The following is a 26,923-nucleotide window of genomic DNA, read 5'->3' on the forward strand; positions in this document are numbered from 1 at the left end:
TGTGGATCAGTTCTTTTGTTTAGTTAGTATTTCTGAACATAAAAGTTTGAAATGAAAAAATACTTTAGAATTCAGCCTACTTCATTTGTAAAGATATAGAAGCTCACGGAATAGATGTATAAGTTTGAATAACATATGTTAAAATTAAAAAAGTAAGCAGGTGAACAACTACTACTACTCCTTCTTCCTTATCACTATAGTATACAACAACATGAAATCACAGCTCTTTAGCTTGTGTCAGATTTGATGGTGTCTAGTCACCATGTTTTTAGCCACCTCTGTTCTGTCCCCCGTCCTCACACAGACAAATGCAGTATCAAACACGCCTGCCAATAATTTATTGTATAAACAGACCAGAATTCCTGGCAGACGAGAGTTCTGGCAGCTAACTGTAAAACGCCTGCCAAGTCCAATTAGTACTCCCAAAAAGCAGGAAAGGCCTTATCTGCAGTCTGTTTCCAGAGCAACAAATTATCCACAAGAGTTTAGTCCAAAATATATCTGAGCTGAAGTGCAGGATTCACAATGTGACTCTTTAGAGTTTAAACTTTTGTCCGTCACAAAGCCTGCCGAGCAATCATGCCCCCTTTTATCCCTTGTGGGGCATGGCTCAGTGACACAGCTCAATCCCTGGCCCTCCCACGCCTCTTCCTTTGCTGCGCACGCTTCTCCCTCTGACGCTGCCTGGGATCAAGCCAGGATTCATCATTATCACTCTATCAATGGGTGCTCCGAAATGCCTTCCTCCTGGCCCATCCCAGGCTGTTCCTCCTGGCCTTCGGATGGAACCTGAGACATTGCCAGAGAGGAGGGTCCTGGAGAGGGAGGCCTTGTCAGTTCCTCCCCGTCACCTTCTGAGTCCTCTTCCTCCATGAGGACAGGCTCGGCAGTTGGAGTCACAACAACCTCCTTTCCTTTTACCGTTGACCTTTCCAACCGTAACTGCCTCTTTTCTAGTGAGTTTGAGCGCATGGCATGGCTGTAATAAGTAAGGTGGAATTTTGTGACTTTGCCTTACAGTGATATGTCTGGGTTTTTTTAATACACTCTAGTTAGTTTGTTTGTTTGTCATCTTTGCTGTCCAGCAAGAAACCTTCTCCAACACCATAGCTCAAAAGTTGATTTTCTTCCTGTCTAGTTTTCTTCCTGTTCAATTTTCACAACTCTAGGTTGCTGTGTGAAATATCTGCATTTGGTTGACTAATCTGCATTTAGTTGCCAGGATGATGTCCTTGCTTTTTCATACTCTATTCATGCTCATTTTTACTGTGTGATCCAGTGCGATTCAAAGTTTTATTTCTGGACTGCATTCACTGCAGATCAATCTGCAATCCTAGGAAACTAAATTCTTGCACACATTTGATCCCATCACCATCGATTGTTATTTTGAAATTTGCATTCCTTGCAGTGGTCATGAGCTTTAGTCTTTTTGATGTTCAGGAAGAAACCCAATTTCTCTCTTTCCTCTCTAATCCTTTTGATCTGATGATTCAGGCCTTCTTTGGTTTCTGAGAGGTAAGTTTTGTCGTCAGCTTATTGAAAATTGTGGATGCTTCTTCCTCCAATCTTCACTCTAATTTTTTGAGTCTTCAAGTTCCAGCTTCCGCATGATCATCTCAACATACAGTTGAATAAGAAATGTGAAAGAGCTCATCTGAGAGCTACTTGCACTTTTTCTCTGGGGTTCTTGTATGGTATGTGTTCAACTGCTGTTTCAATGATGGTCAATTAAATTTCCTGCTACAGTTCTTTGGCCATCTTTTCAGAAGTGTCCAGCAGTTCAAATCTGTTTTTCACCTCACTTGCATGCGTGGCAGAGATTTGGGCGATGCCAAACTTGTTTGATGTTTTCTTTTTGATATTGCGTAATTGTTAGCCACCAACAATTCAAGCAAAGAAGAAAAAAGAAAAAGGAAAGATATAATCTTTATTTTCCATTGCTCCCAAATTTAGAAAAAAATTAATTTGTGTTGTTGAATTTCCCAGCATTTAATAAACCCAGGAGTTCAATTTCTAATATTATAATATTGGCGGTTGGGTGCGTATGTGTTTGTTTTTGAAATGAAAAAAAAAAGTCTAGTAAAACCCAATGGGATAAAATTAGTAGTCATTATGCTGCCCTTTGTACCACTGTATATATGAGTCACACTGAAATCTTTGTGATACTTCCAGTTTGATGTTGAGAAATGAAGACAGGTTGAAATTTGCACTTGTTACAAAAATCATTGCCATTGATTTGCTCTCTGAAGCTTAGAGAGGTAGTTCTTTTTAAACTTCCTGGAGCATTTGCAAAAAGTGCATGAGTAGCTTGCATGCCATGCATTCTGCAATAACTGCCAATGTAGGGTGAACTAAGGACAGAATCATAAAGACCAAGATTTTTATGCCTATGGAGACTTCAGATCTATATTTTAGAAACAGCTGCTCTTGCAAACTATGAACCATTATGTTTTTGCCAAAACCAAACCCATTTGTCATTTCCGTTCTCCTCATGGCTACTCATCAAGGTATTTAGGAATGAAAACTTTCTCTTAAATAGCAGCCAGCTGCAGAGCTCATTCACTCAGGGAAACCACAACTCAGTGTTTATGGTGTCAGAACTGATCACTGTACAAGTGTTTGTAGTGTCACAAGCATGGCCCACAGCTCAGCTGAGTGAGTCAGACAAGAGGAAAGGAATGCTTCAAAAGTTCCTTTTACAAGACAACAAGTATCTTGTTAATCATCACTTCTGATCTGACTGGATCTTTTTAAGGAACTATAACAAGCTTTTACCAGCAATAGTATGTAGGGTTTTTTTAAAGGAACAAATACCATAGAACTGGAAATGAATTGCATCTGTTGTATTATTGGGGGTGGGGGTGGGGGTGCAGAGATAATTAGTACAATTTTGAGACTTTATCTATTTTTAGCCTTTTATCTATTCCACTCAACTATTATCACCAAAGCTTTGGCTGAATATGATCAGCCTAAAATATGGATATAATCCTTGTAGAAGGTCGGCATAATCCTGCTATATACCTGCTGCAGCTTTTCATCTAATAGAATACAAATGTAGAAATCTCGCCACAACTTTTAACAGCCTCAAAAGTCTTGTTTGTTAGCCTGGTTGAAATTAGCTACATTTTTAGCAAGCACATAATGTCTGAATCATACTTTTAGTGAATAAGTAGAAAACTTTTAAAATTCAAGGTTTTTTTTTTTAAAAAAATTAATGAAATGAATTATTTAAAAACAAAAATAATTCATTTTCTTTTCAAGTACTTCCCCTGCCCCTCAAAATGTAAAAGAATAATTTTATAATAATAGTAGTGTTGTCATATTGTTTTAATTTTGTTGTAGGTGGGGATCTTATATAAGATACATTTTATAGCTAATCCTTATTTCTTTTTTAAATAAATATTCTTGTTTTTATCCTTTTATTCAAGGAAATAAATAGATTCTGATTTCCAAGCAGGAGCATCCCTCTTAATTTTCAATCTGTAAAGTACATTTACCTGTTGGAGAAAAGATGGATTTAAATGTCTACACTTTCAGATTTTTCACTATTTATTTTATATTTGGTTATTGAAGTTCAGAATTCAGTTAGTTGGTTTCAAGTTCAGAATTCAGTTAGTTGGTTTCAGCTTGAAAATTATCTGACCCCACTGAAATCCTGACAAATTAATTGCTTGTTCATTTGTGGATTACTTGCAGTTAATGATACAAATTATTGGTTCTTAAAAAAAAAAAACATTGTAAGACAATTCCAATTTAAAAATAGCTCATAACCTCGTGTTTATAAACTTTACAAAGACAAAGTGTCTTTTGCAACACAATCACTTTAAATAAAATTACTTCTGATGTAATTCTAAAAATTTTGGTAGAACCTAAACAGGTCTACTTTGCCTTTAGCAGATCTTGACAATTTATTCAACTTGAAATATTGTTTTTTCTTTTGGAAACTGATGCTATTATGACCTTTCACAATTATTAGAAACTTTGAATGAGATAGTTGAGATGCCTAAGCTTAGAAGGAAGATTTAGAAGTGACCATTAATAATTAATGCAAACTTTGGAATAATGTTGTATTTTGTGAAATAAAGGAGGATTGCCTTAAAGAATTTAAAATGGAAGTCTTTGTATTTTAAAATCTGAAATAAATAAATACATAAAATGAGATTAATACAACAAAAAGCTCAATTTCATATGTGTTAATTCCAAGAGAATGTTTATAAAGGGGATCATGCAATTGTTTTGTTGATGGATATGAGTTGAAGTCGAAATATAAACTCACATGGTCTGGTTATGTACCACTATTGCCACACGTGGGGTTAAATTCCAGTGGGTTATTAATATGTCTTTGGATTAATCTTGTTGATTGAGGATGTTCTGCTGGCTACTTTCCCAACACTTGGAATTTATCTAGGCATCAAGAACTGTAGATTTTATATGTACCAGGGCTGGCCAAAAGAATTAATCTTAGAAGGACAGGTCTTTACTGACGTGCAGCAATGAATTTCTGATTTATGACTTGTTTGCATTTCAATTGATTAGTTTTTGTTAAAGAGGGAAGAGAATATTTGAGCAATCTGAACTGATACCCAGGGGAAATTTTTTTAATGTTATTCTACAATGTTTTAATTTTAAGAAGGTAGAGTAATTAGTTCTCTTACTTAAAATATTTTTAAGAAAAAATAATATTCATCTCATACTATGCAGTTCATTATTTACACTTGAGTTAATTTACTTAATTTTAAAAGAGAAAAAAGACATGAATCACAGCCTAATGCAAAGAAACTGAATGTTAAAATAGTCCTCCTTTCAGATTTCATGACAATTAAATATTTGTACAAATAAGATAAAGTTCAAAGCACTGCATAATTGACAAAAATTCATATATATTTCCATCCTTACAATGTTAATTATGACTTCTTCCAGGCATAAGTGTAAACAATATTCATTTCTTTTGTTGTTTTGTTAGATCTTTTGAAACAAAATTCGTTCATGAGGCAATTCCTAGTGAAGTTTTGCCTGATAACTTGGCTCCACCAGCGCCAAGGCAAGGCAGTCCAGGTCATACTCAGTAGTCCTAGTCGAAAGTTGTTGAATTCAAAATATGCTTTACACAATAATAGCCACACTAACACTGTTTTCAGCTGCTAATTCAAAATGTGCAACCCCTGGGAGCTAATGAAAGAGGACAAGGAACCAGAGCTTTAGCAGTATGATGATTCCATAGATCAAATCTTCAGACACTGATCTCCGTAGAAAATAAGATACAAAGTGTATGGACTAAACGTAGAGGGCTCTAAAAGGAGCTAAAGCCACTCTGTAGGGGTGGTGAAAAAAGTGGGGTGCCCTGTAGGTAATGGAGAGCTGCAACACTTCTGCTCAACTCAGGGCTTTTTCCCTCTTATTCACAACAAGAAGATGCAGCCATCATGGCTGCCGTGAAGCTGGGACAGACGAGGCAATAAAGAAAGTGCAGGAGTGGGTGCAGGAGTGGTGTAGATAGCCAGTGACTGGAGCTGGGTGAGAAGATTCCTTTTTTATTTAGATCCTAACTTTAAAAAGAAAAAAAAAGAGAGAAAATCCAGGAAAAGAGATTCTTTGAACTGTTTGTTAAAGCAGTGAACAATTATACAGAGAAAAACTCTAGATACGAAAGAAAGGAACTAAGGGGAGAAAAACTAAAGACTTTTTAAAACATAGAAAATTGGACTTTCAAACTGGGTAGGCGTTGTTTTGGAAAGGCATTTTAAAATGCTGGAACTATCTATTTGAATAACTGACTTTGCTTCTATAAACTGAATTAAAATTGGATTAAATAATTTGTTACATTTGAAACAACACTGAAACCTAACCTGAGGGTGCCACCTACTGTTGAATGGAAAATATACCATACCCTTACAAGCCTGGGAAAATTTGTGATAAGAGAAATAGACAAGACCCATCTGAAGGACTGTGGTGATATTTCCTGTTCTATAATTATTTACTTTATGATTACTGGAGACTCAACTGTGGGAATAAGGAAGACTTAAGTAAAATAAAGTGACTTTTGATGTTTGGAAATCTTCCTGGACTATTTAAATGGAACTGATTGAATAAGCTTGGAATATAAAGAATTATGAGTATTGTACTTCCTGAGGAGCAACATTAGACTTGAATATATTGTATTTGGACTATTGAGTAAAAGCGGGACTTACTAAAATAAGACAAGATGCTCTATCAGGAGGAAATAAGTGAAATCTCGAAAGAAATAGGGTTGATGTTCCAAAGCATTAAGGATACTATGACAAAGAATTACAGGGAGATCAAGAACCTATTGTATGGCATAAATGGGAAAATAGAAAATACCCTGCAACTAATAATGAAGACCAAAAATTCCAGGAAAGAGAGGAGTCAAAAGAAAAAATGGAGGAAAAGACAGAACAGAAAAACCAGCAAATAAAGCATGAAGATGAGAAGGAGAAGATAATAAAGATAATAATGATTGATGAAATAAACCAAGGGGAAAGTACTTTGAGAGATTTAAAAATAAAATTGGATAAGTAGGAAGATACTTTTGAAAGGGAGATAGGGGCCTGGGTGAATACTCTGGAGGCCGGGCAACATAGGAGGATAGAGATGAGTGAAATGTTTAGACTGAATAGTGAAAACACAGATGTAGATAGAGATAAGGATCCAAGAGAGGAGTATGGGGGACAAGTCAAAAAGCGAATAAGAATGGAAGTATTAAAACGGGCAAGAGATTATGGATAGAAAGGAAATATTTTTTTCATTCTTTTTTTAGTGTAATGATGGCCTGATTAAAAACTAGAATAAAGGTAGAAATAAGAATACATACTCTTATATAAAGTACTCTTATATAAAGTAAGGTAATAGCTAGATGGAAAGATTAGAGGTCAAAAGATGATGTTATTAAGTATGTTTAAATAATATGGTAATTGGCACTAGAATGGTGCATTGAAACATTGAGTAATTAAAGAATAAAGGACTATATCTTAATATAAACGTGTGTATAAACATTAGGATCGGCAATAATGGCCTGACTAGAAGCCAGAATAGATAGACATAGGGGGAATATTAGCACACATATTTTTTTATACAATAGAATAAAAGCAATAACTAGAGGGAAAGATTAGAGGTTGAAAAATGGCATTACTATGTAACCTAAAATAATATTGTAATTGGCATTAAAATGGAACATTGAAATATTGAATAACTACTTTAAAACAAACATGTATATTAATACTAGGATTTCATAAGTTTGATTAATGTAACAAATAAATATATCATTATTACCACTTATCCAAAAATGAATGATACCCAGATGCTGCACTACTCATGTATTGATGTTGATGTATATTTTTTTAAAAAATCCAAAAACTTTTAAAAAGAAGAAGAAGAAATTGTAACTGGTAGCATTAAAATCTATGAAGAAATTAACTAGGATGATCTTGTCCAGCTTTTGACAGTGGTTGTCAATCAGAGCGACCAAATCAATTTCTGTTAATAATTAAGATGAGAAAATACCCTGAAAGGCCAGTAATTCTTCCCTCTCTGCCACAATAATGTCTCTGCATCACTTGGCACACTTCCTACATCCCTCAAAAATATTTTAAAAATGCCAATCAATCAGAAGAAGTTGCCAATTCAGGAAGCATGCTTAAACAATCTATGCTTGTTTCATAGGTGAATTTAAATGGTTTTTCTTACACATGCTAATGTAAGTTGTATGTATCATTTTTAAAGTTTATTCAAAATTAGAAATCACCTGCTACCTTTTTATTTTAATTGATGCCCAGGGAGGACCCAACAGTAATTGAAAGCAAAGATTCACATTCTTTTTGCCACCTACAGATTTCTTTATTCCATTTATATGTATTGGATTTTTTCCTCAATAAATCAATGAACAGGTATAATGTTTTTGACTCATTTGTTCAATTGGTTTCTCTTTATCTGGTTTCAAGACTTGAGTGAAGAACAGATCATGTTTTAGGTCACATTTATGCACAAATGTTGAAAATTCAAAAGGCTTCACAAACTTTGAAGTACTACTGAGACTTTTGGGGGAGGTATGTCAAACTGAAGGTATCTCCAGGAAAGCAGAGCTGACAATCATTGCAAAGACTAAGGAACTGGTGACCAGACTGTTTCCTTGGAAACTCTCTGGATAAAGAGGATGGGAGATTGCCCACATATGCTCCCGTTGATTGCCCCCTACAAGGGAACATCAGGACAATGATTTTTGGCAAGTTTGAGCTCTTGGAGATAACAAGATTAGCCGTCTTGCTCACAGACATGGTGAAGACTTTTAAAGGACACTAAATTCGCAAGCCTCACTTTGTAATCACTTTTGAAAATCGTTCATTAACTACTAAGTTATTAGAAGCCTTCAAAATGACAAATTCGAAAATGCTGGATGAGTCTGCCTTTAATCCTGAATGAAAGAAAACTTTTACTATAAGCTTAAGAACTTTAAAAATCTGAAATGAACAGCAAAAAGCTAAATAAGATTTTGATCTTAGAAAGTGATAAACAAACTAAAAGGCCAAGATAAAATTGGAATATTGAAACTTTTATGATACATTTTAGGAATAAATTATAAAGTATGAACAAGTTCTCATGGGAAATCAATCCTTTTTTGGTTTTTATGAGACATAGATAAATAATGCAGAGCTAGTTTGATCTAGTAGTTAAGGCACTAAACTAGAAGCCAAGAGATTCTCAATTCTAGGCCCACCTTAGATATGAAAGCTGGCCGAATGACTTTGAACAAGTCACTCTCTCTCTCTCTCTCTGCCCACCTCACTTCACAGGGTTGTTGTTGTAGTGAAAGTAGGAGGAGGAAGGAGTATTGTATGTATCTACCACCTTGAGTTATTGATAAAAATAAAGGCAGGAGTTAAATCAATTCATGATTTCAAAATGTGGATACTAAAAGGTTGTTTTTAGATAGAGGAGATATATACAAGCCTGCAAGATATCTGATTATGGCAATAAATATGCTGAAGGAAACTTTTGAGAAATGGAATCAGAAAATAGTCACAATGTCAACAGTATCAATAATGATGTCTGCTTCTTATGATAGACTGTGTCCAAAAGAAATGTGAAATGTGAAACCAATTTTATCTGACAATGTAAAAATGGTATTGAAAGTGGATTTACAACTGACAGCCCAAGAAACTGCAGTGGTCCAGAACACAATAGCATACGCAGGTTTTGAATGCCCCATGGTTCAGTTGAGTTACAGTGTTGCTGTATGTGCTACACCAGGGCTGTCAAACTCCCGGCCCATGGGCCGGATGCATAATGCGCCGTCCACACCCATGCCCGGTTTAGTGAAGGGGGAGAAAGTCTCAATACATCACGTGACGCCACCGTGACGACATGAGTTTGATGCCCCTGTACTACACTGTCTCCCAGTTGCTTTCTGGGTGCAATAATTAGCTTTAATTGTTCTATACTTGTTTTAGTTGCCTCCTTTTATTGATACTATAATATTTTTATATGGTTTTTATGTTTTTCATTGAATACTGCCCAGAATCGCTCAGTGAGATGGGTGGTCTGTAAATTTAATATATTAATCAATTAATTAAATTCATTCATAACCTTGAAAGCTTTACATGGCAGCTGGCCAGGTTATTTGCAAGACCATGAGAGTATCTGCCTGTCCTATTAAATTAAAGGGCCTGGTGTCTCAGCAGACTGATAGCATTGTGATTAACACCAGCTGTCTGCAATTACTGTAAATTCGAATCTCACCAGGCTCAAGGTTGACTCAGCCTTCTATCCTTTCTAAGGTAGGTAAATTGAGGACCCAGTTTGTGGGGGCAATAAGCTGACTTTTTATAAATATACAAAAGTATGAAGGCTATTGCTTAACGCATTGTAAGCTGCTCTGAGTCTCCGGAGAAGGGCGGCATATAAATCAATTTTTTTAAAAAAAAATTAGATAGGGTGGGCAAATTCCAGATCTGCTCCCTTAAATGCCACCTGATGTACAAGACTTCTCAGTGGCCACCCCAGATCTTTGAAACAGCCTCCCACCTAAGATCCAATGGACCTATATCCTTTAACCCTAGAGAAGGCAGTGAAGACCTGGCTCTTTCCCCAAGCATTGAACTAGGATGGGGGTTGAACTGAGAAACTGTTTGGTCTTGCAACTGGGGGGAAGGCTATTTTTTTTTTACCTTGGTTTTTAGGTCAGTTTGGTGTAGTGGTTAAGGCAACAGATTAGAAATCAGGAGACTGTGAGTTCTAATCCTGCCTTAGAGTTTTTGTTGTGGGGAAAACAAAAGGAGAAAAGAGTATTAGGTATGTTCACTGCCTTGAGTTATTTACAAAAGTAATAAAGATTGGATATTAAACAAACAGACAGACAAATACGGTTTTGTGCTACCTAGAACCATTATGAAATAGGCAGCCATATAATTCTGCAAATAAAATAAAATAACCTGAATTGAGCTAATCCACATTAACAATGTTAATTAGCTAACATGCCCCAATGTATGTGTTCTTAACTGTGTTTTATGAATGGTCACTATTATTATTTAATTTTTAATTTTTATTGCAAGTATCACAGATTGCATTTTTTACTTTTCATTCCTTCTGAAGTCATTGTTAATTGTATTCTGTCAACTGAAGCTAACATTCCATGTATCTGATGAAGCAGTATTTACTCCATAAAAATTGATGCCATAGTAAGCATATCGATTTTTATTGTGCCTTAATGCTTCTTGTTATGCTTTGCTGCAACCAGCTGTGGTGGTGACCTCTTCAAGAAATATAGTGTGTAAAATGCTTATATGGTCATAGAGTATAGGTGACCCATTTTTTTTCTTATGTCAAATGTGGAAATGACATTGATACCCTTCTGCAGTCTTTGGTCACTAGCTGATACAGGTAATCCTCAATTTACAACCGTTTGTTTAGTGACTGTTTGAAGTTACCACAACACTGAAAAATGTGATTTATGACCATTTTTCACACTTACAACCATTGCAGGATCCCCATGGTCATGTGAACAAAATTTGGACACTTGGCAACTAGCTCATATTTATGATTGTTGCAGTGTCCCAGGATCATGTGATCAACTTTGTGACCTTCTGACAAGGAAAGTTAATGGGGAAGCGAGATTCACTTAACAACCGTGCTACTAATTTCATAACTGCAGTGATTCACTTAACAACGGTGGCAAGAAAGGTTGTAAAGTGGGCCAACACTCACGTAACAACTGCCCTGCCTAGCAATGGGAATTTTGGACTCAATTGTGGTCATAAATCAAGGATTACCATTAGTCTGCTATACCCACACTTTTGCATTTTTATATTGATGTAATTGGCAAATATTTTTGTAGTAAGCTAGAAGACCTAATTCCAATTTATAGCGACAGAATTTAATTTGAAAATGGGACCACTGGTTCAGCTACAAAGTCATTAGCTTGACTGACTAGTTTCACCTTACACTTTTCTTAATAAATGGGTGTTGTCCAAAGTTGTTTGTTTCCTCTTACAAAGAAAAATATCGCACAAGGGTGCAGTCATTGTCCATTCCTGGTGTGCAACATATTTCCCTGCTCAATAAAAGAACAGGGAAGCATCATCAGCCACATTTCCAATGTGCCAAATTACCTGCATGTATTATTAGAAAATAGTACTTTGCGCCTTCTGTCTAGAAACATGTGAACAGAGCACATTCATTGGTTTATAATTAAGAAGAACAGTTATCCATTAAAAGGTTGGAACAGATTCTTAAATGTTTTAAGTCAATAGAGAAATCTAGGTAAATATTTCTTCGGAAGTTTTGGGGTGGTGGTTTTGAGATACTTTTAGAAATCCTGCTTTTGGAGCTGTGTGTGGTATCAAATCAACAAAGAACCCCTATTTCCAGATTGCTTTTCTTCTTACCTTTGAGGTGCAAAAGAGAAGCTAAAAAGGGAGATTCCATAGTGTAGTGGAATTGAGTTAATGGAAGCCAATTTTTAGTCAAGAAGGTATGTGGGAATATTTAAAAGGAACTAGCAGGCATCAGTTGGCACACAATATCATAGAGTATCTGTCATGTTATATCCTCCCAGCCCCCAGTGGAGCTGGTGATTCTTTTCCCCTTCCCTTCCCTTTTTTCTTCTTACTGAGATGAGGTCATCCAGATAAACTCCCTCTCCCTTCCCCCCCCCCCCCCCCCCCCGGCCCCAAACTTTAAAAAAAAAAAAATCCACAGAGGCCTTTATGTTTTTCTAATAATTGGCAGCAGCAGCACTATTCTCCTCCCTTTCCCCCCTCCCTCTCTTTCAAGTGATGAATAGCTGGCCCTAGATCAAAGGCAAGCCCTAGGGTTTTTTTGGCTGCCACAAAAGGGCGTTGGAATTGGCAAAGCTCCCAGCTGCTTAGTGATAGGCATGCAGACGAGGTGCCAGGCAACAGAGGTCAGTGGCAAAATGTCTGTACACGTTCTTCATCTAAGATAATCTGGTTTCCCTTTTTGTTTGTGTTTTTCAGGCCAACGGCAAGTTGAAGCAGATTGAAAAGGAATATAGTCAGAAGCTTGCCAAATCTTCACAGGTAGGAAACAAAAATGAAGCATAACGAGGCTATTCTTTAGGAAGGGTTTTTTTTTTTTTGTCTTTTCAGTTAAAGATGAAAACAGAAATAAGCCACATTGGTATCTGCATTTATAATACCAGGATTCATTCTAACACACATTTCCTTTCCATATAGTTAAATTCTGCTGTTGGCAGATGTTACTTTGTTTTTACAGTTTATTTTCACATGTTATTGCCCCCCCCCCCCCAATATTAATTTAAATGATGAATTTGCCAACCTGCGGGATTAAAATGAAATTCTCCAAATACACGACATCTGGTCCTCACAATACAAGGAGAAGATAACATCTCACATAAACTCCAGAATTGGGTCATTGGATCCAGCCAGCTACTCATAAGAGGTTATCTCTGTACAAAATCCATAAGTGTTTTAGTTTTTATCTTCACTCTAGAAAAAGAAAAGAAATTGGCAGGTTGCACACGATCTCCTGACTTTGCAGCGCTGCCAACCCAGTCATGCCATTGTAGATGGAAATGGAAAGAGAAATGAAAGGTCCTAATGTCCTCTATCATGTCTGAGAGTGAGGCCTAAAAAAGATGGCCAGTTCATACATGCTCAGGACATCCTGCATTGTATGCTACTTGAACATGGACATTTTTGCCCTCTTTGGGTGGGGTGAACAATTATTACAACTTATTGTGAGTATATTACCCCATAAAGCACTAGTATTTGGGGATTATATTGCCTTTTCATTTTTTTATCTCTGTGCAGGTATAGTCTTTATGATACCATCGTCTTTGAATATAGAAGCACTGATAGCATTTGGGGGAGAGGAGTAATTTTAAGTAGATTGTTCCTATCTAGCACTACCTTTTCGGATAAAGTTCTTTCAAGAAGACCAGTTGTCTTCTTAATCAGTCCACTAGTAAAAACAACTATGTTGATCTGTCCATCAACATATTCCTTCTCTTGCTTACTTTGTTAATTCTATAAACGGAGTTAATTGCTTCTATCAAAATTGGAAAGGACATTTGCTCCATTTTCCCCCTTCTCATTTGGAGAGGAAGAGTCAGATTTCTACAATACAGTTCAATGGATGATTGCGCTGTTATTAGTGTAGGTTAAAAAGCAAGTCCGACCAAATTACATTTACTCAATACTTATCTCCACTTTCTTAATTATGAACAAGAATACTAATGTGTTACATCAGTACAGCCTAGTGGAACCCCATTTTTCATCATTAGGAAAGTAGTAGGAAGCCATAAATGTGGTATCAGTGGAGAGATAACATGGAAAGGAAAGGAAGACTAAATAATTATTTTAAGGCTTGCACCGACTCCTCCCTGAGCATTAGATCTGCTGGAATTTGATTACTTTATTGCACAAGCAGAATGAAAATAGTTGTTTGAAATATATCTTCTGAACATTATGCAGTCTGGCCTAGATGTTATTGCACCATAATCAAACTTGGAAAAGCTAAACAGAGTCAATTTTCATTAGAAGGTAGATGTCAGGTTTCCAGGAAATCCCAGTATGTAGGCTACACTGGGAAAAAACAGGCTGTGGCAACCAGTTCCATATAGTTGCCAAGAAACCTATTTGTCTACATGTCCATGAAATCCTCATAGTAAAGTTCAGCTACAAGTAGACATAGCATTTATATAACATCAGAAGTTATTCTTCCCAATTAAATTATAAAAATCTGAAATGCTGACTCCACTGAGGGTGTGAATATATTCTGGGAAACAAATGAACACACTTCTAATCAGTGTGTGCTTGTATTTACAGAAGTCTAATAGGATGGTGGCGTATAAAATGTGTTTTCAACGGCCGGGCTACCATTTAAATACAGTTTTGCAATGTTAACAATAGGTCATTTGTACATTTTGTATGGTCTCTAACTTTCTATGGCCTCCTGGACCATTTTCAAAAGAAAGTGTGCTTCAAGAACTTGTTTCTAAATGTGGTCAAAATAAAATTTCTTCCCCCCCCCCCCCCTAAATATTAGTGCCTAACCATTGGTTTGCTTACTGCTTTTAGAAGCTATGTGAGCATCATTTGATGTGAATTGAAGCAGAAAACTGGATTGTTTTAAAAGGAATGGATTCCGTCTAGGGATGGGCAAAATGTTTCATACACTTACTCTAACCTGCATGGAACAGCTGATTTTGTCCCTGTCTCTGTTCAAAACAAAGCTTGCTTTGTTTTGGAGTTTGTAGCAATTTGTGGACCAAAATGTTCCAGACTGAAGTGGGGTGTGTGTGAAGGTAAGAGTAGGAGAAGCTAAGACTGACAACTATCTGTAGTCAGAGGTGGAATTCAGCCGGTTTGGATCAGTTTGGGCGAACCGGTAGTGCTGACGATCAGTTGGTCCCGCCCACCCGGCCCTGCTTTATCCTGTCCTTTATTTCCTGCTTTGTAGCTCATCTCAATCGTGTGGCACAGCTGATTCCCCCCCCCCCTTGCTGTTCTACTTACCGTTGCTGACTTGGAAGGTAAACAGCTGAGCTTCTAAATGCTCCATTTTCAGCGCTGCGCACAATCGCCTTAAGCACACACTCACTGAACTGGTTAAACTGGCACCATTCCACCACTTTCCGTAGTGATGGTACATGTGAACATTTGCAGCAGTTGCTGTTGAGAGGAGGCAGAGTGAAGACCCTGGCAAGATTGGGGCTGGCGCAGGATGCCCTCCTGGATCATCACTGGTAAATATGTCACACTGGAGCATTAGCAACAATAATAGCAACTGATGTGAGAGAGGGGAAAAAAACATTCTGGAAGGTTCGGGACATCACCAGCAGAGGAGAGATACGGTAAAAGATGCTAAGAAAGTTAGGATGGGTGACTCAATAGACAGACAACATGGAGTAGAAAATGCAACAGATTTGACCCATATAATCACTCTGGGATCCCTTTGGATTTTGCTGTGGGCAGAATCCAGAACAGCTAAAGCATTCTGAGTTTTGCTTCTGCTTAACTATTTCAGATTTAGCTGTGATTCAGCAGAAACTAAGCCTACCCCTGTTGGGATATTCTTTCCTGGTCTTTCTGATCCCTTCCCTCCTTCTCTCGCCTGCTTCCCCTTTGCCAATGATGTTCCAATACAGACATTGGTTTGAATAATTGTGCTGATTTGGCAGCACTTCCAGAATGCAATAGTTTCAGCTTTGAAACAAAACATGTTTTTCATTTTGCATGCCCCTGTTACTCTATAGCATTTTGTAAGGGACATTTGCTTCCTTTGAATTATTTTTTTGGCTACAAAATCAAATGAAATATTCAAATTAAAAAGCTGCAAAATGGTTCATAGATTGCTTTGCTTTACCGGAATTCAGTTTAATATTGCAGGGTATTTTTATATGGACAAATGCTTCAGTATCCTTAGTGTGTGATCCCCTCTGCGTTATTACAAACTCAGTCAAAATAGTATTCAGAAGTGTTTACACCAAGTTATCATTTTTCAATCTGGTCTGCTCCAGATCTGCTGTTGCAACTCCAAACTGCCTTGCCAACATAGCCAATGGCTGAGATGCAATCCAAAAACTTTCGGAAAGTGCCAAGGCAGGGAAGGTTGTTGTAAGCAAATGTATTAGGTATTCCAACCTTTAGAAGTAATTAAATGATATAAAATTTAAAACATGTACCCAAAGACAATTCACTTTTACAGTTGTATAATTCAACGTTTGTTCATTATAGTCACAAGGCATAGATTTCAATATTAAATTGTTATATGACATCAATCAAAGTCTATTCTGTTCACTTGCAGAGTCTTTCCATACTGTAACCCATAAATATTCTGAAAAAGACAAAGTGGCTGACTTGTAACTACCGTTCTTTAATCTAGGGACATACATATGAATTATACAGTTTCAGAGAAGCATTGTCTAGAGCTGGCATGTGCACCCAGCCCTGGACTTTCTAGTAATACGGTCCCACACAATTGTAAACTGTTATCATTGATGTATGATTTTTAGTGATATTTACATACATTAACTAACTATATATTTAATATGGGGCAGAAGACAATTCCCCTTCACTCAGTGCAGCCCAGGCAAGCTAAAAGGTTGGACACCCCTGGTCTATAGTCCTGCCACACGGGAGTGAAAAATGGTAGGTAATTGGTAGGTGTGAGTAATAGCACTGACCCTGATCATGCCACACTTTTTTTCTCTTCAGGATAGGTGTGGGGGGGGGAGGGGGGAGAGAGGGACCGACCTAAGAAGTGGAAAGTGCCAATTTCCTTTTGCAGCAGCTAAGGGTTAAAAATTCACTGACAGATTACAATTTGACACATCTAGGAATCTGCACTGCTGTAACATGGATATATGTCAGCTGACCAGAGGAATTGATAATTTAATTAGCCATGCCATGCTGTAGCAGCTGAGAAGGGCTGGGTTGCCTGCCTAAGTTCCCCCAAGTCCTCTGGTACCGCCTGTTCTTTTGCCCTACCTTCCTATTATGGAGCAGCTGTTAGGCTGTATTTCTGCTGCTGCCATCTATTTTGGGGAAATACTTTGACCTGGCTTCCTCCTCCTCTGATCACAACAGAGTGTGAGATAAATAGGGGATCTCATACCCTGAAGACCATTATTTGCCAGAGAATAAATTTTTAGTTGAAATGAAATGAAATAGCAGTGTCACTGTCATAAACCAGCATAAGTAGCTATTTTCATTTATACGGCCTTCAGTCTAAAAAGACTTTAAGCAGCATTTATGAAAAAGCTTTATTGGAATTAGACTTTGGATATATATGTATAAGATTAGTCAAAAAGCCAGTGCTTTTAAGTCCTGCTGAATTCAATAACAGTAATTATAACAAAATAATGAAAAAGGAACATGAACTCTATACTGCCGCCTCCTGGTCATTGTAATTTTAGGAGTGTGACCAGAGAAAATAATTCCCCCTCTCTGTCTGGAACAAAAGCACAATTTATATTTTAAAAATTAACTATTAAAAATAAAAATGTGAAACTTCCTTTTAGCTTTAGGAAGTCACATACAAAGCCAATTACAGATGAAAAAAAGAAAGAGCATAATGCCAACAAGATAGCAAACAATGTCTTAAAATCAATGTCCCATAAAATGCTATCGGGACGATTGGGTACAGACCCACATTGGAGGAGATCTGTGGTTGAGAGAGCCTAAGAAGGAACAAAAATACAGGAAGCAAGTTGGCTTTACAAACTTCAAACACAAAAGTTACCAAGGGCAATTTCCAAAAAAACAATCAAGCAGACACACCCACAAATAATAAAGCACAAATGCCTGACAGTGTATTTTATTTTGCTGTTCCTGTTTCTCAGTAATTCAGTGATTTATCTGGATAAGCCTTGCTCCTTACAGATTTCCAGATGTTGATCAGAATGATGACCTTTCCTCCTTTGACTTGGTATGCGTCCTGATCTAGAACTACTTCTTAACCTCCATTCTGCAGGGAAATCAGTTTGGCACATTACCACATACAGTCCACTTTTTCATAAACCTGGAGTGTTGCCCTTTGTTTTTCTCAAGTTTTGTCTTTTTCCAAGAAACCAACTCTCCCCTGGCTTTCACCAGTTCCTATTCCAAGCCTTCATTATCTGAGGATGTGTTTATTCCCTTAATGCGTCTTGTATCTAACCACAATCTTGCTCACTGTCCCTTGAGAAAAAGACTCTTTACCAGAAAGGGTGAGGCCTAAAGGAATTTTTTTTTAAATCTGTTCAGGCAAGCCTTTCCTTTCCCCTTTCCCCCTGCCCCTCTTGAGGATTACAAAATGACTGAACTGTTTTGCTCTCTAGCCAAAAAGAATGGGCTTTGGATAATCTTCCTATGTCCTATCAAACATTCTTTACCAGCAATGGAGACCTGGGGAAAATCTCTTTCTGCTTACCTTTGAAATATTGGTGTATTATCCATATGGGTGAAAATCTGTGAGTGAGAACCTCTCTTTACTTATCTGAAAAACATGTTCTTGTAAATGGGGATTTACCTTTTGACTACATGTGCAAACACAACCTCTGAAAAAGAGTAAATGAATAGAAAGTTTAGCTGCAGGCTCAAGAATCATTGAAAATTTCTTCTACAGTGGTTGCCTTAGTTACCAGCTAGTTCTGAAGATGCAAGGAGTTTATATGCCAGGTCCTCTGTAGAAACCTTGTGATAAGAAGGAATTATGGCAGTGGGTTTCATCTGTACATGGAGGAATGCATCACTTAGAAAGCCCTTGCAACAGCTGGATCTTTTGCAAAACTCAGAGACAAGATTTCGCAATAATGAAAGAGGTCAGCAATGAAGTTTGGATGCAGTCTCCATTTGTAGAAAATATCTCAGGTGTGGTTGAAATTGTGAAATTATATTGGCTCATTCAGATAGATGACTGCTCAATCCCCCATGCCCTGGTCATCATTCATTTGGACTACAGGTGGTCCTCGATTTACAACCATTTGTTTAGTGACTGTTAAAAGTTACAATGGCACTAAAAAAAGTGACTTGTGGCCATTGTTCACATTTACGACCGTTGCATGCATTCCCATGGTCACGTGATCACAAATTTGGATACTTGTCAACTGGCATGTGTTTATGACAGCTGCAATGTCCTGGGGCCGTGTGATCACTTTTTGAAAACTTCTGACAAGCAAAGTCAGTAGGGAAGTAAGATTCGCTTAACTGTGTTACTAACTTAAGAACTGCAGTGATTCTCTTAACAACTGTGGCAAGAAAGGTTGTAAAATAAGGCAAAGTTCACTTAACAATAGTCTGGCTTGACAACAGAAATTCTGGACTCAATGTGGTCGTGAGTGAAGGCCTACCTGCAATGCACTCTACATGGGTCTAACCTTAAAGAATATTCAGAAACTATAATCCATGCAAAAAGCAGCATGGGCAGGTCTAGATACTTGTAAGGTGGCACATGTTAACACCTTTGCTTCATGAGCTGCACTGGTTGCCAGTTTGCTTTTAGGTCCAATTCAAGATGTTGGTTATCAAGCCTTCCTAACGTGGGACCAGATTATCTGAGGACCTATCTTGCTTCAATGGGAGTGTTTGTCCACTCACTGTAGCAGAAGGGTCTTGCTACAGATCCCATTGGTCAAGAAATTCTAGCTGACGGTGTCCAAGAGAAGAGCCATTTCTGCTGTGACCCCTGCCCTTTGGAACATCTTTCCACCAGAAGTGAGATCTGCTTCCACCCTCTTGGCCTTCCAAAAGGCCCTGAAGACAAGGAGCTACTGGATGGCTTGGGCCCCCGATAGGAATGGTTTATGCTGAAGGTGGTTGATGGAGTAATAGAGGAGATCCCACCTCCCTACTGCTTTGTGCACTTGGTTCTTAGTTTTATCTAATTCTTCTTAATTGTAATGTTTTTATATTTGCTTTTATTGTATTGTATTGTAAGCTGCCCAGAGCTACTTTGAATAGTGAGAAGGGTGGCATATAAATGTAATAAATAAATATAAATAAATAAAAATTAAGTAAATGAAAAAGTCAGGGATGAAATGTAAAATTTGTTACTACCGGTTCGGTGGGCATGGCTTGATAGGGGGATGTAGTGTGACTGGGTGGGCATGGCCAACTTTTTTTTTTTTTTAACTTTTCAAAGCATTTTTTTCCAATGCTTTGAAAAGCCTCTGCTGATCAAGCAACTCAACTGGGATTGTCAGAGACTTTTCAAAGCATTTTTTTACCACCTCTTCAGCCAAGAGGTTGCAGGAAAAAATGCTTTGAAAAGCCTCTGACAATCCCAGCTGAGCCACATGATCATCAGAGGCTTTTTTAAAAAAACTTTTAAAAGCATTTTTTCATCGGAAGAGGTTGTAGAAAAAATGCTTTTAAAAGTAAAAAAAAAAAAGCCTCTGATGATCGTGCGGCTCAGCTGGGCATGGTGGGGGGCGAGGGGCACAGGGATTTTTGCTACCAGTTCTCCAAACCACCCGCCGCCATCGCTACCGGATCGGCTGATCCGGTCCGAACCAGGAGCATTTCACCCCTGGAAAAAGTTTCATGAACCAGAATTCCCATGCAAAGCTCTAGGGTTAGATGAGTACATCAAACTAAGAATATCACCCCACCATGTTTATTGACACAAAGACCATTGCAGGATAGTTGATTGCAGTGTAATATTTTGAGGCCCAGAAATCTGCACAACTCCCGGTAATAACTGTAGTCATGATACATCATATAACCACCTTGAATAGTATACTTCTTAACCAAGCTTCAAAGTACCTGGCATCAGAATAATAGAAGAGGCAGGAAAAAATGGAGCTTGAAAGGAAATCTGGAAGGTTTCTTCATGAAAAAACAATTGAAGGACTGAGTTAAGGAGGTAAAGATCTTTACGGCCCTCTCTAAGGGGGTTTAAAGAGCCAGCATATTGTCCCCAACAATCTGGGTTCTCATTTTACCCACCTCAGAAGGATGGAAGGCTGAGTCAACCTTGAGCCTGGTGACATTCGAACTGCCAAATTGCAGGCAGCTGGCAGTCAGCAGAATTGGCCTGCAGTACTGCATTCTAACCACTGCGCAACGGAAACCGAGTTCTAGTATTTCTTAGGAATGAAAACTGACTGGGTAACTTTGAGCCATTTACTCTCAGCCAATCCCACTTTACATGGTAGTTGTTATAGTGAAAATGGGAGGTAGAAGTATTAGGTCTGTTTGGTTCCTAACACTGGTTCCCATCCTCAAAACGTGTGTTCTTCCTAAATGTGATTAAGATGCTAGGCTAAAAACCAGGACACTGAGTTCTAGTGGTGCCTTAGGTAAAATCCAGCTGAGTGGCTTCGGGCCAGTCCCTCTCTTCCAGTCCAACCCACTTTTCAGGTTGTTATTGTGAGAAAAATAGGCTAAGGAAGGAATATTGTATTGTGTATGTTTGCTGCCGTGAGTTATTTATAAAAATAATAAAGATGGGAAATAAATAAATCGGTACCTTCCAACTTCTTACTTGTCCTCGTCACAATTCTGAATTTTTGATTAGCTTTTACTTTGGCCAGAATTGATGCATTGCATTATTTTTTGCTATTTTGCTAGGGTGTTACAAAAATGCCCCTTCAAACCAGCATATATGCCCATTTAAGGATAACTCAGTCCCTAACTCATATGTTCCATTTTTGCTTTATCAACAACAGTGTTTTTTCAAACTTGGCAAATTTAAGATGTATGAATCTTCAGCTCCCAGAATCCCCCAGCCATGGATTTCTCATGGATTTATAGAGAGTATAGCTTTTATTTGCTGCTACTTTTATCCAAGGAGAATTGATATGTACCCTTGAGTTGCTTAGTTTTCCCTTATAAATGAACTGTATATATTTTCTTTTATCTGTTTCTATTTTTAGATATGTATATATGCTCATGTACATAATAAACACTGATTTGGTTTAATCCCCACTACAACAGCAAACCACCCTGTTAACAGTGAAGAGATTTCCACCCTTGCTAGTTCAAAGAAAGGCTGCCTCCAGTCTAGCATACACTGAGATATATTACTTGCAAATGGAAACTCTTTTTATCTCAATACTGTAAATCTGGCTAGGTTTACTGTCAAATAATGTTTTAATCACTCACAATCAATTGATTATGTAAAGAGTACAGAGTACAATCTCCTATGTTGATCTTTCCAGATAAAACAGAAAGAAGATAACATAAGAAAAGTCTCAGTTTGTCACTTGGGGATGGTGGCAGCAATATTTTAAAGAATATTCATTAATGTAGATTAAGATTATCCACTTCTGACCAAATAAACTAGGTTTTACTATTTCCGCAAAAAGAAAATCTCAGCTATAGAAAGTTCCTAATGATGGTTTGGCAAGGAAAGAACCCCCACCTAAGATGTAATGCAGAGACTGAAATGAATGCTGCTTTAGCACAGTGCTAAATGTACACTACGTAGTTCAGAGCAGGTAGAAGAGATTATTGGAGAAAATTTGCTTGAAAATGGCTAAATAAATGTATTGGTAACTATTCTGTCTCATGCAAAAAAGGCAGACTGACTATACTATACATTAGTATAACGTATGATAATATAATACATTTTCCTTCTTTGGTAATTAACTCAATATTCTCTTGCTGCATTTCCCAGTATATATGCAGAAGTGTTTCAGACTATCAGTTTTCAAACCATTACAGTAAAGTGGAAAATTGGAATCCTATATTTGATGTTTTATACATAACAAGTGTGCTTTGTTCTGGTATGCAGATTATTGAGGGACTTTTGTAGTGGAAAATTTTCTCCTAAATGTTTTTGTTAGCAGTTTATACTATTCCAAACTCAATGTTTCTATTCTCTGTAGAATTTTCTGCTTGCTGGCATGTAACATTAATTTAAGCTATTTAGTTTTCACAGTTGAGTTTGCCAACTCAAATTCTTGTGTCAACCATAAATACATTGCAAAATGTATAACTTCTTACTGTTGCAATAGTTTTAGCATGCTGTTTTCTTTTTAGATCATAGCTGAACTTAAGACAACGATTTCCTCTCTGACAGAGGAAAGCAACCAGCGGCAACTTGCTGGAGAAAGGCGTCTGCAAGATGTTTTACAAAAGTTTGAAGATGAGAAGCAGCAGCTGATTAGAGATAATGACACAGCAATCAAGGTAATCTGGGGCTTTGAGTCAATTATGCTGCCAGCTGTTTGAGTATAATTAAAAGTTTTGAAAATATTGACTGTGGCCTTAAAAATGCATGTTGAAGTCACACTTTTATAGAAGTCAGCATTTTTTTCTCTAGAAATTTTATATAAAATGCTTGCTATTTCTGTTGTGTTTTAGATGAGTTTTGAATGCTAAAAATACCAGTGAATGAAAATTTCTAAACACATTACATGGTTAATTGGAAAATAACTACCACTCATCTCTTTTGTGTGATTTAACAAAATTCATTCACATTTTCCTGAATCACATGCTTGAATATATGGTTCATTTCTAGTTTGAAATATTCAGCATGTTAAAAGTTACATTTTTGTGCTTCCTTACCAAACTTCATAGATATGAATAGAAAGAGCTAGAATAAATGGGGGATTTCAGCCTTGTATTAGAGTTGGACTCTGACTAGGTCTTCTTGAAGTATCTGGAACAAGGTTTGACTGTGTTAATGTAGAAATTTGATCTAGTGATCTATGAAAAAATGAATAGATTCTAAGAGCTCTTTTACTGTGTCCACCTGTGCTAATTAGTTCCATGTCCCTGGCATGTAGTTCGATCCAAGTGATGGTGACCTCATTCTTGATTGAGGATCTTTGATTAATTTGGATTTTGTACTTAGTTTGGGATTAATAATTATATCCATCAATGATTGTTCCATGTGTCAGGAATTTTCTGTGCCACCATATCTACCCTAACGGAAGTGGGGCCTATTTGATTGGCAACTGGCACCAGACAACGGGTGGACCCAATTGGATTTCAGAAGCAGCTTGGATTTTATCCCAAAGCCTGGTGCATGGATTGGTGGAGGTCTTGGTCTTTGGTTGTAATGAACAAGTGATAGGCACCTGGATTGGGTCACACCAGTGTGGATTCTTTTTTTTAAATGGATCATATAGAACAGGGGTGTCAAACTCGCATCATCACAGCTTCATCATGTGACATATCACAACTTTCCCCGCCTTTGCTAAACTGGGCATGGGTGTGGTCAGCGCATGATGGACCCACGGGCCGCGAGTTTGTCACCCCTGATATAGAGCTTCTTGATTTACTAAGGAACTGTAGGAGATAAATGACACAAAGATGCCTAGAAAGTTGCTAGTGAAAGATGAAAAGTAAAGCCAACCAAGCACAGGTAAAAGCCTTTATTAGGATGTTCCTTTTGGCAATAAGGGCAGCAAAGCAAATGTACTTCTCTGCTCTAATGTACTTATCACATCTGTAGATAGCCAACCGGCAGTCTTGTTTTGGATTGCTATGTCCTTCCTTGGGAAGGAGAGCCATGAAAATTCTTGCAGAGCAATTGTGGAGAATATACTATACTCAACACCTGTCAGACAAAGTCAGTTTACTTCACTTGTTGATGGTGCTGACTGGACAGATCCCTTAGGAAGTGACCTCTGGGAGGAGTTTGAGCCAATCAGTGAGTCTGGCCAGTTATGTTCTGGACCTATTCCCCCCCCGCCCCCCCATTGTCAAGGACTCCTGAGTGTCCAAACAGTTGTTAATGCCTCTCTGCAGGAGTGAATGGTTCCACGAGCATCAAAAGAGTTGGTGGTAGACTCCCTACTCAAGAGGGCCCTGTATAAAATGAATTACCTGGATCCTTTTCAGTCTGGATTCAGTTTGGGTTGTAATACAAAGATGGCATTGGTCACACCGGTGGATGACCTATCATAAGGTCTCCAAGGTAGACCTAACCTTGAAACCAAAGATACACAAGCTAATTCTATTTTTATTATAAGATTATAATAACAGAATCTTGCATGGTAAATCATCTGACTCATTGCCTGGAAACTCTGGGGATCTGGATGTGGGGGGACCCAGCTCCAGCTCAACCTTGGCAAGATGGAGTTGTTTTGAGCCTCGGGTCTTTCTTTGTTATCTCTGACATTCAATGATGTAACACTTCCACAGACAGTGTCTGTGGGACGTGACAGCTCCCGCTTGGAAAGCAGGTGGAAGCTATAGCTAGGAAGCCTTTGCACAAGATATGGCTTATACACCAGTTGCACCCTTTTCTAGACAGGAGGCATTGCTCACTATCACTCATGCCTTGTCATTTCCTTGTGGACTATTGCATGTATCATTTTATTATTGGCCATTCAGTGAGGGCTCTACTGAATATTTCTCTTGCTTGATGCGTGGCAGACATTGTACCCTGATCCTATATAGAATTCAAAATGTTCAAATGTCATAAAGACAAAAATGAAAAGTATACTAAGATGAATTGATGATCTCTGTCCAGTGTTACGAGGGGCCTTCAAACTATAATGAACATTCCCTTTCCTCTCTTCTGTCCTAAATTTCCAGTTTGCTCTCACATTGGTCCAGGTTTCTTCAAACTCTCAATATTTTAAATTTGTTATCTTGATGTGAAGTGCCTACCCTGTTTCCTCAAAAATAAAACATCCTCTGATAAATAAGCCCAATCGGGTTTTAGAGCACATGCGCTAAAATAAGCCTCCACCTAAAAATAAGCCCTCCCCGAAAATATTTAAACGTAGAGCTGGAAATCAGGTAAGACGGCAAGAGGAGCCCCATCTTGCTCCATGTGCCTCAAAATAATAAGACCTCCCTGAAAATAAGGCCAAGCACTTTTTTCGGGGTTCAAAAAAAATATAAGACAGGGTCATATTTTTGGGGTAACTTGTTGAAGGATCTCAGTTTTGTATATGAAAACAGAAGTTTCATAAAACGAGACATTTATGACATTCTATACTTGAAACATTTCAAAATTAATTATTACATCATGCTTTAAAATTCAACTTCTTAATGGTTTGCTGAATAGCTATTGTTGTTGCAGTTAGGCTTAAAGGTTCAGGAAAAGATTGTAAATTGCATGCTATCAGAAATTTTGCGATTGCTTTATTTTTCATTGTTACATTGCATTTGACTTCCAATAACAAATCCTGAAACATTCCAGCACTTGTGAGACAAGATCAAAACTTTGATCAATTTCACTGGATTCAGGCTGGTGTCAAAAATCAGCCAAGAACACACAAAGATGAGTTATAGGCAAAAGCATGATCAAGGTCCAGTACAGAAGTCAAGCAAAGGACTCATTATTGGCTGCCAAATTCAGAGCAGTAAGCAGAACAATGTTGTCAGATCCAGACACATGTCAGAGGTTCCAGGATGTCAGGTGAAGCTTAGAGTTGAAGAAGAGCTGTCCAGAATATGCTTCAATGTTTGATTGCTTTCAGACAAGAAAGTAAGGGCTCCTGGCCCAATTGGTAACATTCTAAAGCTGGTTGCAAAAATTGGACTATTCAAAAGTAATAATCTATCCCCAAATTAATCATTATTTTTGAAGTGCTCTTCCAACCAATTTGACAGCTTGAAGCTTAGTATTGATGCTCTTGCTTTCATACAGTTGGGATACTTGCATAGAGTATTCCATCGGCTCTTTATTTACCTTCTGCTCCTCCAACCCTCAGAAGAGAACTAATCTGAGAACGCTATAACCTGTTTTATTCCTATCCATTTATAAAGTAAGAACATTTCATTTGCAAGCCTACTGTTACATTATTATTTAAAGCTAATTTATCTTATAGGAAATCTTTGTCTCTTCTACCTACTTACTAATAGTTGGCTTTTCAAATGTCTATTTGGAAATACCACTTGCTTTGAAAATGTTATAGTGCTCTAAACCATCTTATATATGACAAATTTGTTCTTTTTAAAAAAAATCCAGTATAAAGCTTTTTAATTGATTTAGTGATTGTAATGTATCTAATGCATGAAAGTGTCTGTGTTGGCTATCACAA

The 26,923-nt window shown here is 37.6% G+C and overlaps 1 protein-coding gene across 7 annotated transcripts in view; it reads left to right on the plus strand.

Moving 5' to 3' along the window:
• CEP112 (centrosomal protein 112) overlaps positions 1–26,923 on the plus strand; it is a 299,264-nt gene that overhangs the window by 194,358 nt on the left and 77,983 nt on the right. For all 7 annotated transcript variants that reach the window (XR_015732452.1, XR_015732453.1, XM_034412661.3 and 4 more), the window contains 2 exons: positions 12,486–12,548; positions 22,959–23,108. Coding sequence is in view for 5 of the 7 variants with exons in the window: in XM_034412661.3 (XP_034268552.2) it covers positions 12,486–12,548; positions 22,959–23,108 (213 nt within the window). In the remaining 2 variants the exon portion in view is untranslated. The remainder of the gene's footprint in view (positions 1–12,485; positions 12,549–22,958; positions 23,109–26,923) is intronic.

Source organism: Pantherophis guttatus, chromosome 2 (genome assembly GCF_059756535.1).
Source record: "Pantherophis guttatus breed Tessera chromosome 2, ASM5975653v1, whole genome shotgun sequence".
Classification (NCBI taxonomy): Eukaryota; Metazoa; Chordata; class Lepidosauria; order Squamata; family Colubridae; genus Pantherophis; species Pantherophis guttatus.